Source organism: Salvia splendens, chromosome 11, assembly GCF_004379255.2.
Source record: "Salvia splendens isolate huo1 chromosome 11, SspV2, whole genome shotgun sequence".
Classification (NCBI taxonomy): Eukaryota; Viridiplantae; Streptophyta; class Magnoliopsida; order Lamiales; family Lamiaceae; genus Salvia; species Salvia splendens.
The window spans coordinates 1,391,077-1,405,273 of record NC_056042.1 but is presented as its reverse complement, the minus strand read 5'-3'; the positions used below and the strand labels follow the sequence as shown (position 1 = coordinate 1,405,273).

General features: G+C 35.4%; 3 protein-coding genes across 5 annotated transcripts; 1 reads left to right on the top strand and 2 right to left on the bottom strand.

Moving 5' to 3' along the window:
* Positions 1-177: 177 nt before the first annotated feature.
* Positions 178-2,820, bottom strand: LOC121755623 (probable WRKY transcription factor 69). 2 transcript variants are annotated; one of them, XM_042150942.1, is made up of 3 exons: positions 2,463-2,820; positions 2,224-2,367; positions 178-845 (listed from the first exon to the last, which is right to left on the bottom strand). In XM_042150942.1, exons 1-3 carry the CDS (start codon positions 2,582-2,584, stop codon positions 311-313), a joined length of 801 nt encoding a protein of 266 aa, XP_042006876.1. In that variant the 5' UTR covers positions 2,585-2,820; the 3' UTR covers positions 178-310. The 2 variants fall into 2 exon arrangements, with proteins under 2 accessions (XP_042006876.1, XP_042006875.1); XM_042150941.1 differs by having other exon boundaries at positions 2,224-2,370; positions 2,463-2,816.
* A 1,755-nt stretch (positions 2,821-4,575) lies between these two features.
* LOC121755895 (3-hydroxyisobutyryl-CoA hydrolase-like protein 5) lies at positions 4,576-8,281 on the bottom strand. 2 transcript variants are annotated; one of them, XM_042151330.1, is made up of 16 exons: positions 8,134-8,281; positions 7,203-7,279; positions 7,030-7,113; positions 6,878-6,946; positions 6,715-6,778; positions 6,562-6,635; positions 6,396-6,479; positions 6,242-6,326; positions 6,044-6,129; positions 5,768-5,889; positions 5,619-5,679; positions 5,454-5,552; positions 5,266-5,367; positions 5,137-5,178; positions 4,949-5,055; positions 4,576-4,877 (listed from the first exon to the last, which is right to left on the bottom strand). In XM_042151330.1, the coding sequence occupies exons 2-16, from the start codon at positions 7,233-7,235 to the stop codon at positions 4,832-4,834; spliced, it is 1,158 nt and encodes a 385-aa protein (XP_042007264.1). In that variant the 5' UTR covers positions 7,236-7,279; positions 8,134-8,281; the 3' UTR covers positions 4,576-4,831. The 2 variants fall into 2 exon arrangements, with proteins under 2 accessions (XP_042007264.1, XP_042007265.1); XM_042151331.1 differs by lacking the exon at positions 6,396-6,479.
* A 1,560-nt stretch (positions 8,282-9,841) lies between these two features.
* On the top strand, positions 9,842-13,624 carry LOC121755229 (cytochrome P450 CYP72A219-like). Its single transcript, XM_042150508.1, has 5 exons — positions 9,842-10,115; positions 10,892-11,109; positions 12,038-12,282; positions 12,489-12,867; positions 13,199-13,624. The coding sequence occupies exons 1-5, from the start codon at positions 9,842-9,844 to the stop codon at positions 13,622-13,624; spliced, it is 1,542 nt and encodes a 513-aa protein (XP_042006442.1).
* The last annotated feature ends 573 nt before the right edge of the window (positions 13,625-14,197 follow it).

Genomic DNA, 14,197 nt, shown 5'->3' with positions numbered 1-14,197 from the left:
CTCTGGTCTTGAAATTGTAACTGTTTCTCACTGGTTAAATCGGGATTGGCATTCCGATTCTAGTAGTTTGTTTCCGATCGCCAATAACCGGTGGTTACGAACCGGAACCAATAGCATCTCTATTTTTGTATAACTTGGGCAATGGATATTATATGTAGAAAAGAGGAGAAAGAAAAATGAAAAAGGTCAAATGAAATAATTTTTCTCCATATCTTTACAGTGAGGAAAGGGGGAAAAAAGGAAGAAGGCATGATGCCAAGATTTGTGCGAATTTTTATTAGTGTTTATTCACGTTTTGAGTTCTATGCTCTCATCCGGTGCCGCCGGCGCAGCACGGTGCTTCCACCCTATGTCGTCGAAACACCATGGAGGACTCGGGCAAGTCCCCGAGGTCTCCGAATAGGAGTTTGTCCTCTTCCCCGATTGGCACGGAGAACTCCACGTCGGCCTGGCCGCCGCCCCACGTGGGGACCACCACGAGGGTCGTCGTGGGCACCACGTCGCACAGCCAGCTGAGCTCTCCGGCCAGCTCGACGAATCCGTCGTCCGTCGGACACGGCTCGACTTCAGGCTGGCTAGAGGTGGGCGCGGGAGGGAAGCTGGTTACCGGTGGGGGACTGACGGTGTCGGACGACGAGGATGAGATTGTGGTCTTCGCGGCCGATGAAGCTGCCATCATGGGCAAAGGAGGTTTGTGGTGGTGGTGGTGATTCTTGGTGGTGGTGGGGAGAGGATGGTTGTGATTGCAAGAATAGGTGATAAGGAGGGTGGTGGGATCAAGCCGGCTTCTCTCGACTTGTTTTCTGGCCGGGCAACCTTTCGAGCTGCTGCACTTGTAATATCCCCTGCCATGCAAAAGGAGTCAGGTTAATCAGGGGCGGAGCCAGGATTTGACGAGAGAGGAGGGGAAAAAACAGATTCATAAACTTATTATTTTGATTTAAAAAATTAAGTTGGATACAATCTACAAACAATTCATAAAATTGATGCAAATCAAGATGATGAAGATAAAATCGATAAGTTGAAAAGATTGAATTGTTAAAAAGAAAATAGAATTGATAAAATTCCAAAGTGGAGCGATTTTGATGAAATGAAATAAAAAACAATATAAAACAAAAAAAGAGACCCCATTATTAAAGCATAGAATTATTGTGTTATCGTTACTCGATATATGGTAAAGTTGCATGAAAAAGATGGCATTACTATTATGGTGTATAGCATAGTACCATTCTTTATGGCACACCAAATTTCACCAGACTAATTAATAAATTTGGATAAGGTGATATACATATTTGTTGCTGTTGTCGGCAGCAATATTGGGAAAATTAAGGAAAAATAAAAAATTTAACACAAGTCTTAAAAAGCTAGTATCTTCAATATCTTTGTAAGCTCGAGAGAGAGACATTTCAGTTGAGATTCAAGAAGATATTTTTCTCAGACTTTTATTACAATTTCTTTTGAAATCAAAACAAATTTCAAATTTAACATACATATGGAGTATTCCACAACCAATAGTATTGTTTATCTACTTTGGGTTGTTCCCAAAAATTATTCTATTTTGATAACTTTTTTAGTACTAGTATTTATTTACATTATATTTTCTTGATATTAATATTAAAATAAAGATAAATAAATAAAAATAGATGAATAAATTAGGCATAACAATAAAAAAAATGGAACAAATTCTTTATCCTCAATTGAAAAATAGAACTTTGAAAGTTCAAAATTTTGGAGGTATGCCATCCTCCCAATTTGACTAGCCCATGAAATCAAAATGTGTGTGCTAAGTAGCTTTCAACACATGAATTGCAAGTGGCTTTTTTATATCTTTAATTTTTTAATATTTTCTATGCTCAAGAGCGTGGGAAATGGTCCAAAATGGAGCAAAGATGAAAGCGAGTGGGATTCAAAAATTAATTAGAAAAATTCCAACTACTAACCATTATTCAATAATTCAATGAATGTAATGTTAAATTATTCCATAGCCGCCTCTAATAATCTATTTCTTTAATAGTAGTTTATCTCTTTTCACTTTACAATAATTTAAAACCACCACCACCTACCCCCTCCCCCCCTCCACCCTCCACCCTCCGCCGGCAGCTACACCATTTTCATTTAATTTCAATCCACCATTTTTATCCATTTTTTTTTGGTTTATGATATAAAAAAACACATAATAAAACAATAACATTAATTAAAATAAATAAATAAATAATTAATTACCTTGGATAAGGCGATCCCTTTATAGGCTTTTGGCCGTATTTCCGCCATGACCAAGAATCCGGCGGCGGATACACCTCCGCTTTGCTCCGGGAGCCGTCTCCGCCGCCGATGGGAACCGTCACTACTCTTTTATTAGCACCCCTCCTACTACATAAATTCCAACTTAATTAAATACCAAGAAAAAAAAGAAAAACATACCATCAATTGATACTATTTAAAAAAAAGTTATAAAATCACACCTTTTTTTTGGAGAAGGTGCATACGCTTCTTCATCGCCGGAAACCGGAGATTCAACTGTATTCTCCGGCGGAGGAGTGGCGGCGGAGGCCTCATCGTGTTCATCATCAAATCCACCCTCCATTTTAAATCACTTTTACTATAGAAAATATGTTTATATACACACAAAAAAAAAAAAACACTACTATGTGTGACTAGCTTTTGAAAAGGGAGGTTTTGTAGCATGTGTGTAATTTGACCGGAGGCGGTGGCGGAGGCGGAGGAGGTGGCCGGAGGGAGTTGGTGTAGGGTGGTGGAATTTGCGAGCTTAGGGATTTTAACATGAGAGTAGTCACGTTGACAGATTGGCATAGAGGAGTAATTTATTAAGGACGTGCAAACCAATTCACTAATTAAATAATAATTTCTTGACACATTCTTGTGGGATTTAATTAGTTTCAATAAATTTATAATATATGTGATGCAGTGATTGCAATAATTTAGGTTTAAAGTTAGCTGTCACATGATATCATATTAATGGGTCAGTTTGTATATGCGGGAGGAGTGGACGATTTGTAAAATAGATTGGAATTTAATTAGTATTCATTTGGGGAGAATAATTGGAGTTATAAGAAATGATTTTTTTGAGAGTGGTTGCTTAAATTGAAGACATGTTCAATTCTTGAATAACAATTAGGTACTTGAACTAATAGTTTTGCATTAAGTTCTCAATTGATTTTGTCTAAACACAATAGCAAGAATTAATACTTATACTTAATTTATGTACTTCTTCCCTCTCTTGTTTAAACCCAAACATTTCTCTTTGGATTTCTCTTTGGACACAATATGTTATGTAGTGTTGTGTAATCTATAGAGTGAAAAGTTAATGTTTTAAGAAGAATAAAACCGGTCAAAGTCAGGTCTCACATAGATTCGACATGATCTAACTCACACACATATAGCTTGTCAGAGCACACTCAAGTGTGGCTTGTCAAATAGTACTCTATCCGTTCCAACTAAGTTGAGTCAAAACTTTTAGGTACGAGGATTAAGAAATTATGTTGAAAAGTAGGAGACATAAATAAAATAGAAAGGATAAAGAGATAGTAAAATAGGTGATAAAATAGAGTAAGAATGATCGGATGTTTTGTTTTTAGTCAAAAAAGGAAATGCTTCAACTTAGTAGGGACATCCCAAAAAGAAATATGACTCAACTTAGTTTGGACAAATGGAGTAATAAATAGGAGAATTTTTTTTGCAGTGTTATTTTGTATATTGTGAAGAGAGAATAACGTGGATAGAGGGTTACTTTTATATTTTACAAATGTATTTTAAAAAATGAGGTATTTTAAATGGGACAGTGGGGTATTATACAACCTTTTATTATATCAATCGCTATGTAACAACTATAGGAGACTTTATAGGGAGATGATCAAAGTATAACTAATATTAAGTGTATAACTAGAGAATAAATATTAGTCATTAGATCAAAATGATCTAGTTCACTATATAGGCGATTTAATTCACTATAAGAGTGATTTAGTTCACTATAGGAAGGAGTGAACCAAAACACCATTATAGTGAAGTATTTACTCTATGAAGGATTTAGTTCACTGTAAATGTGTTTTGGTTCACTCCTTCCTATATTGAACTAGTAGCTCTTATAGTGAACTAAATTCGTGTTCTTTAGTTATGCATTTAAGTAGTGATTTCCCTACATCACTACTCTGACTTTATATATCTATTTCACTATCAATGATATGTAACAATATTTATATATCTATTTCACTATCAATGATATGTGACAATATTGTATAGTATTTATTGATGACATAGAATATGATCAACATTATAAAATGTTATAGAGAAACCAAAATCAAGTCGCATAACAAGGAGGATAAAAAAATCCAACAAAGAAAGATTCGTTGATAGGCTAATTTTGTTACACCATTATTTTCTCTAATTAAAATACAATCATATGACGTTGGGCTTTTGGTCCTTTTATATTACACAATAGTTGTATTTGGACCCACAAATGTGTGTACTATTTGTTTGCATTACGAAGGACGGCAAACGGATTATGTTATTTATTTTATTAGTGAAACTAATTTATTCCCAATAATCAGATGGATAATCTTGAGTAAAAAAGTTTGTCCCCTACTATAAAATGATAAATTTCCAAGAATATTAGACAACTAGGGATCTCAATTCAGCTCAAACCCAATGGGCCGGCCCGAATAAGAAACCGGGCTACCCATTTGGGCCGGCTATTATTAATCAATGGTGACATTCGGTACGCTAGACAAGATAGTACTGATACACAAACAAAACAAAACAAGAACATACATCTTCTTATGTAGTTGGATTCTTTTTCGAAATGCAAAACTCTCCTTTACTTGGAGGCTGCATACGGCGAATCTTCGTATTTTCCGTGCCACCTGCGAATCGAGTTACAGACGCGATGAAATCGAAGTTGAAGCCGCGAGTCAAGTCATAAGGATTTGGTTACCTGAATTCATCCCCTGTTGGAATCTTGAGCTCCAAATCCTCTTCGAACGGCTGGAATACCTGCTCGATCTTCTCTGCCTCAACGGCATCAATGGTCGGTGGGTCCCACTGCAGGCACATTTTCATAAGACAAAAGAGGAAGAAGTGAGTTTGGTGTGAAATGGACAAGAGAGAGAGAGAGAGACTTGCCTTGGGTGCATTGTCCTTGTCAATGGTAACAGCTCTAATACCCTTGAAAAGAAATGGTGCAAAATGCCATTTAGCAATGAGTAGACAACTGAGACATCATCGAGAAATCGAAAGAAATCTCACAAGTACCTCGTAAACATCACCGGATATCACAGTTCGAAGAATGTTCATTGTGATCCTGAACTCTTTCTTCATGCTCTCAGCCAGTGTTTGCTTCCTCCCTTCGCGAATCTGAACACAACAGAATCCACTGTCACGGATACGAGCAGAAGATAAAACAGCAGCATTTCCAACTGTAGTGTTAGGAGAAACATTACCGACTGTAGTGTTATCTTTAATGCTGTTGGTGATGATCGCTTAAGGCCTTTAAGGAACGGTGCAATCCAGGCATTTCCTTCTTCGCTCGCCTCAGCTTCCTGGGAAACGGGAGTACTGTTAAGTAATCTACACGATACAAATCCAACATTCTTAAAATCACTCACAGATGATATTAAGATCTCCTCCACAGAATCCTTGGCAAAGCACTCATCGATGATTGCTTTCCTGCGTTAAATCCACAAGTATAAAGGCTCGGAAATTTCAACACAGCCAGTCCACTTTCTATACGAAGGTGAAGAATGAGAGACGTTACTTGTTCAGGACACTCTGTTCGTCAATCTCAACACTCGTGGAGAATTCCTCGATTGCAGATTTCACAGCATGCTCGTCACCACTGTTTAGACTCATCAAACGACTCTGTAGCTCCGGGAGTTTCTAAGTTTCATAACAGAATCAGATGCTGTGAAAATTAGAAATAACTAATTTCTATGACTAGAGATCGTCTTTCAAGTTTCAACGCGAGAATCAAGAGTTTCCTAACAACCTACATTCCCATCTATACGATGGAGTTAGTTAAACATGATCTAACCTCGGAGGGGACGATATGAGTAGCAAGCCCTGCTGAAACCAATTCTGCGCCGTTCAGCCGAGCCCCAGTCAAGCCCAAAAACTCCCCTAAACAATTCCATTAAATTAGTCACACTTTGAGAAAGAAACATGTAGAGTAAAAAAAGAGATCTTCATTTATTTATTTAATTTCTCGATCATACATAATTATTCGACTCACCTAGATGCCCGGGGAGGTGTGAGAGAATGTACGAAAAACCACAATCAGTATGAAAGCCAATGCTTGCCTCCGGAGTTGCAAAAACCTATCGTAAAAGAAATCATCAATGTCCAAATACGAGTATTGAGTAAATGGAAGAGGACTGATTATACACGGTTTTTTCTGTGACAACGGAGAACTTCATTGGGACCATCAAGGATGCACCTCCACCCATGGAAATCCCATGAACTAGAGCAACCTTACACGGTCGATAATAAATTAGTGAGTGTTATCATTAATTCTGAAATTTCAACTGATATGTCGGGAGTTCCGGTCGATACCTGTGTTTTCTTATATGTATGGATGTGGTAACATAGCCAATACATTCTGTACACCACTTCAAGGCTCGGATCCTCTGGAAAACGAACAAAGGTAAACTTCTATCAGTTCCGCAGATATATAAAAAGCTAGCATAAGAACGTTTTTCCACTTACTCGACATTCTTCCATCATAAAACATTTTAAGATCCCCGCCAGCTGAGAAAGCTCGGCCAGATCCCTACATAAATACGAGAGACTTTGAGCTTAAAAATCTTGTCATTTTAGGTAAATTATTTCATACTACTAGTTAGTTCCACTGTTTTGGTTATGAACTGACCTTGATTAGAATAAGTTCTGCGTTGTCGTCTTTCTCCCACTTCTCCAATAGCCTCGCCAGCAACTCAACCTAGTCCAATTTATCGGAACTTTTTTTAGGAAAGCATTCAAATGAAAAAAACAGGAATTTGAGGATTGATTTCCTTAAGTTACCACTTCAAATGAAATAACATTCAATCGTCGAGGCTGGTTCAAGGTAATCACTCTTACATGGCCGACTTCCTCACCTAGAACGACCTAAGCAAGAAATTCAGATAGCAACAGTTAACTAATCTCGGTAATTACTGAAAGAAGAGAATAGTGTGCAATGTAAGAGACTAGAGTACCTCTTCATCTGGATTCACAGCCACTTGTGCCATTGAAATTATACCGGCTTTACTCAACAAGATAAGAGAGGAAACACCTACAGTTTTTAGACGGTTTAAGCCCAAGCAGAATTCACAAATCGAGGGTATATGTAAGCATATATGTGTATAACAAAGACAGTAAACTACAAAACACATATAGCATAGAGTGACATTAGACCACGTTTTCGGGCTGTACAATGCAGTATAAATCCAAGAAAGACTGAAGAACAATCATGTGGCATAGCTTCAATATGTTCTAAGGATCGGTTGGGAAATTAGTACCCATAACACAAGAAAAAGCAAATTACGAGTCTTGCTACGCCATTCTAATATTCTTCACTGACATCTACGCGCAAGGAACACATGTATCATAGAGAGCTATTTCCTCTCAATAAACAGGACTAGCAACAAGCTAAACAATGCCATGGAAACAAAAACAACTATCAATAGATGGACAATCTTACACAAATCAGGAACATAGTTCATACCAAACAATCAGAAGATTGATATTTATTAAATTTTATCCTTACATACTTCAAGCACAATAAAAAAGAGACAGCATCCTTCCTAATTTCAATCAATTTAATCAATCAGATATCTAACTATAACTGTGAAAAACCCCCAGCTATCTCCATCCTTCACAATCACAGTCCAACCAATAAACATGAGACAAACATAAAACATAATGAATTCATTATCCCTTATGTCTAATATCTTCCCAACCATGAACTGCTCAAGCAATGGCATCAATTTTAAAAATAATTCATCAGTCAAAAAAAAAAGTTCAATCAGTCGAATGTGAAAAATGAGTATATCAAGATTGAATCTTTAACAGCTAAATGTGTCAAGAATCAAGAAACTAGTAGAGAATCAAGAAAAAAAATGATAATTTCAGGGAAAAATCACTCACAGAGTTAAAAAGGCAAAATCTGCCACGGCTCTCTTTGAACAATTTGTTTAGTCGAATTGAGGAGAAGCTGTTGTGATCATAAAGTTAAGAATAGGAGTGTGGTAGTTGGGATTTTAGTGGTCTCAGCTTCAAAGTTTGGTGAGTGAATGTTTTCTTCCTATTTTCCTTTTCCTACCTACTACCTCTTATATATATATACTCTTGATAAATATTGCTCTGTTTTCGACTATAGAAATGTGATCCATTGGTAACATTTTAAGTTAATTCTGCTAAATTGTTATTGCGGTGTATTAAAAATGTTAACACGATTATACTATTAAAATGTCAACACAACATTTTAATATTTTTAATACATTGCGTTAACATTTTTAATACACTGCGTTGATGTGCTAGCAAGTTGACAATTTAAGAAAAATTAACATTATAACGGACCCCTTCGACTATATGGGTACTTATTTATTTTATTTTTATATATACTTTTTTTAAACATTATTGATATAAATAATTTTCAAATTACATGAAAATTAAAGTTTAATACATTCTTTTAATGATTTATTTAAATTTATAGTAATTAATATTATTAATAATAAATTTTCATATGTATATAAAACTAAATGTATAAAATGAAATAAAATAAATAATGATACAATAACGTGAACATCATTCTCTTACTTTCTTATTGTTAATATCGTTAATTTCATAAAGATGTTGGACTCTTAGAAAAGGCCCAATATCAAATTAATCATAAAACCAGCCCGGGATCTTCTCTGGTCCACTTAGATACTAAATATACATTGGAATTAATATCAATGAATAATTGTTCATAATTTAAACCACCCCTTCAAATAAAATACTAATAAAACAAAATTCATCCACGTCAAATTGAGATATATTTCAGTTACAACTCCATATAACACGTTCACACCCACTTTTTCTTCTCGCAAATTCGAATGAAAAAGAAATAAAAAGTAGAGAACCTTTTCTTAATTCTTGTACCAAAAGAACCACCTCAATTAAAGCCGGAATGGAAAAAGTATATTTTTGTATGTCAATAAAAGTTAGTAATATTACTTTTACATCTCAATTTAGTTGAAGAATTTCTTTTAGACATATAAATTCAGAAGTAGAATAAATAAAGATAAAATAAGAAGAAATAATAAAATGAGAAAGATAAAGAGAATAAAATAGGAAAGCGAATAAAAAGAAATTGATTTAATGTTTCGTTTTTTGTCACAAAAAGAAATAACCCAACTGAGTTAGGACATCTCGAAAAAAAAATACAAATACAACCTCACAATTTACAAATACAACCTCACAACATATTATCCTCGATATAAAATAAAATAAATCCACTTGTGTCCACTACAACTTGAAAATATTTTCTCTTATATAATAAATCAATTACTTTTATTAAACCTCATGTTGCACCCTCACAACATATTATCCTTGATATAAAATAAAATAAATCCAATTGTCTCCACTTCAACTTGAAAATATTTCTCGTATAATACATCAATTACTTTGATTAAAACTCATGTCGCACCCAGCGATGCCGACTATCATAGTTGACGGGTGGAACATATGAATCTTATCTCTAGTTTGTACAAGTGTAACTTTAATGCAAGACAAAAAACTTCAGTTACAACTCCACCATCTATAATTACTACCTCAACCTCTTCCTCTCTCAATGCAAATTCAAACCCCAAAGATGGAGCTTTTCACATGCTCTGTCTTGATTTCTTGTGCTGTCGTCTCAATCTTGTACATATGGAGAATCTTGAATTGGGTATGGTTCACCCCCAAAAGCATCGAAAGCCGCCTCCGCAGCCAAGGCTTCACCGGAAACCCTTACCGGGTGATGACCGGAGATCTCAAAGAAATAGCCGTCCTCGCCAAAAATGCCCAGTCCCAATCTATGGAATTCACCAACGATATCTTGCCTAGGGTTTATTTTGTCTTCCACAGTGCTTTCCAAAAGTTTGGTACTTACTCTCCTACTCATTATTCTATTTAAAAATAGAATATTAAATACATAAGTTTCAATTTTTCTTTTCTTAATTGTTTGATTCTATTTAGAAATAATGGTTTTGGTGATGTTTAAAATAGTGTTTAGTTAAAATAGAAAACTAATCATCATTTTCAAATTAATCGTATTTTTTTTGGGACATCCAAAGCTAAATGACTCTTTTTGAAAAAATAATTATTTTAATTTCTCTTATACTATTTATCTATTTTATTTTATCTCCTATTTATTCTCTTAGTACAACTTATTTCAGTAGGCAGTGCTAAAAAACATCTCCTTGGGATGAACGGAATAATAAGAAAGAAAATATTTAGTTAATGAAACACATCGATTTGAGCATCATCAAAAGTCATCATTTAATATACACATGGCACAATAGAGAACAATTTTAAATTGTAATTTTTATTAGAGTTAATTACCTATAAAAGCATAAAGTTTGATCAAATTCTTATTTGTATCACACTTTTCAAAATTCTCAATTGTCCCATTTGATCAAATTTATGCTATTATTTTTAAAATTTTTAAGCTTTTAGTTGTTTACATCGTCACATTAATATACATTTATGTCAAAGTTTTACACATATGCACTAATAAGATCAATGAACCCTTTTTAATGTTCCATCTTACTTAACCTTTCTTACCAACAAGAATTTGACGAAATTTGATGATTTAAATGACGATTATATCTTGTATATCAATGGAGAATTTATGAAAATGGTGAAAATTGATTGGCAGGTAAGAAAAGCTTTGTGTGGTTCGGACCAAGGCCGGCACTGGTAATCACAGAGCCTGAAGTTGTAAGAGAGATTTTGTTGAAGAATTATATATTCCAGAAGATTCCAGGAAGCCCATTGACTTCATTTCTAGGGAAGGGACTTGTGATGCTCGAGACTGAATTATGGGCCAAGCATAGGAAATTGATCAATCCAGCCTTCCAACTCCAGAAACTAAAGGTGCGTCCTACCTACCCTTGTCACTAGTTCCGATTCCGGTTCCGATTCCGGTTCCGGTTCTAGTTCCGAGGAGAATGGAACTGTCACTGGACCGGCAACCCTAGCTTCTCGCTGTTCCGAAATTTTCCATTTTTTCTAAAGTGTTTTACTATCGATCATTTTGACTAGATTGGTAACTTAATTATATTTACATTAATAATTAAATGAAGAAGAGTGTCTATTTAATTTGTTTTTTAATAATTTTTTCAAGTTATGTCTTAACTTTTATAATTAATTCATTAATCTAGTCAAATACAAATAGTAAGTTTTTTTTATAGTACCGTTAAATATGGATCAAACATATCATTCTGGACAAAAAAAATCACACAAGATTTTTTCTGTAGATGAATTTAACTTTAGTCTTTTTATTATTTTAGGTGCACTCTTTAAGTGTCGTCATATCCAACCCAAACCTAGATTCGACCCGGTCTAACTTATTCAATTTTTATTTTTATTTTTCCAATATTTTTAAACCACATATTCTCTTATGAATAACTAAAACTACTTTTAATCAAAGTGATTTTTATTCACAAGAATAGTAAAAATTTTTAGTACTTCCATTTTCATTTATAACAATAATTGCTTTTGAACAAGCAACTTTTATTCAAAAATTAATACTCCATCTGTCTCACTTTAGGAGTCTCGGTCACTTTTGTACACCCGTTTTGTAAAAATCATAATAAATAGTTAAAGTGGAGAAAAAGTAAAGTAATAGAGATTATAATATAGACAAGACTCTTCTCTATATTATTTTCTCTATTACTTTACCATTTCTCCACTTTAACTATTTATTATGATTTTTACAAAATGGGTATGTAAAAGTGACCGGGACTCTTACAGTGGGACGGAGGGAGTAGATTTTATTGTCTTATTTTCTTGCTCTGCTCAGCATATGGTGGGATCATTTCACTTGAGCTGCACCAATATGCTGAAAAAATGGGACGAACTCGCAAAGACCGGTGGTTCGATAGAGTTGGACGTATGGCCTTATCTGTCGGAGATGACGAGCGACGTGATTGCACGCGCTGCTTTCGGAAGTAGCTACAATCAGGGAGGGAGGATCTTCCACCTTCAAAAACAACAAGCTGAGAGCATCATTCAAGCCAATCGCTCTCTCCACTTTCCTGGATGGAGGTCCGCATTCCTAATTTACTCAGAAAAAATATATTATTCTCTTCGTCCATGAAAAATAGTTTTTACTTTTTTTTATTGTTATTTTGTCCCTAAGTAATCTCATTTCTATTTTATAAAAACTTTCTCATAACCTTTTATCTTTATCAATTGAACATTAAAATCTGTGCCGCTCCTCATTAGACCTATTTTTGTGGACGGAGGTGCAGGTACTTCCCGACGAAAGAAAATAAGAGGTTGAAGAATATCACTGAAGAAATTGAATCGATATTTCGGAGCATTATCACTGCAAGACTGGATGAAGAAGCCGGCGTCAGGGAAACGGACGACTTGTTGGGAGTACTATTGGAATCTAATGCCCGAGAAATGAAAGAAAACGGAGCCAAGTTCGGGATGAGCATGAAGGATGTGATAGAGGAGTGCAAGATCTTCTTCTTTGCCGGCCAGGACACCTCGGCAACTCTCCTCGTCTGGACAATGCTTCTACTCAGCAAGCACCAGGATTGGCAAGCCCGTGCCAGGGACGAGGTGTTGGAAGCTTTCGGGAAGAGGAAACCCGACTATGAAGAGCTAAGCCACCTCAAAATTGTGAGTATTTTTTTGTTATGCTGCATATCTTATGTAAGCACCACTCTCGTTTTAATCCTGTTAACTGCTTTGTTTTGTATAATACATTTAGTTTAATTCTAATACTTTAAAAAATTATTATTAACATTGTTAATTTTATAAGTTATTTTTAAAATCGGTAAAGTTGAAGACTGAAAAAATGATTAACGTATTATTACTGGAAATTGAATAGTAAAAAAAGTAGGATGAGATAAAAAAAGTAGTTTATCATATTAATAAAAATAGAAAAGACTAATTTTTGTAAACGAACTAAAATAGAAAAACAAGACTATTGATTGTGAGACACGTGCAGGTGACTATGATCGTGCACGAGGTTCTGAGGCTGTACCCGCCGATCGTGATGCTGGCGCGGCTGACTGAAAAGGACGGCTCGTCAGGGAAGGTGAGGATACCGGGCGGGGTGCAGCTGATGCTGCCGGTGCTGCTGCTGCACCACGACCCGGTGATATGGGGGGAAGACGCGAAAGAGTTCAATCCAGAGAGGTTCGCGCAGGGCGTGTCGGAGGCTACAAAGGGCCGGCTCACCTACTTGCCCTTCGGATGGGGGCCGAGGGTTTGCATCGCGCAGAATTTCGCGCTGCTGCAGGCGAAGATGGCGCTGGCCACCATACTGCAGCACTACTCGTTCCGGCTGTCGCCTTCGTATTTGCACGCTCCTCATACGGTGGTGAGCCTCCAACCTCAGTATGGAGCGCCCTTGTTTCTTACAAAGATTTGAGGTTGATTTTGTGATAGTTACATGTTTTGGTTTTTTGTGTTGGCTTTGTATGTTTGTTTATGTTGTTAACTATGGTTGTGATGATTCAATAATTAAAGAAGGGAATTTTTCAAGAATTTGTTTTTTCCCCCAAACTTTAAACTTGACAGATACCACGAACTCGAACTTAAATAGTTGTTGATTTTTTTCCCGTAGTTACGAAATCCGGCTACATTAAAAATCCTAGTTAGCTAAATATTTAGACATAACTCATATTCCATATTCTATTATCTACTATATTTTACTATTGAAATTAGAAAATCCTCTAAGAAAAATACCTAAAAAATCTAGTTTCCGTTTAAAACTTTTCCTCAAGCTTGTTCTTGTTGTTTAGATTTTCTTACCTCGATTGTTATTCGATTATATTTATTTTTCAAAGTTCTTAGAGAGTCAAATTATTATTAATCTTAGTGCTTGATTCGAAATATTTCCCAAAGAAGAGAACAAATATTTCAAAGCAGTTTCGATTTCTTTTAGCTTCACAAGGTACGTACTATTTTAGTTGGTATTTGTGCTCTTCCTTGTTTGTTTACA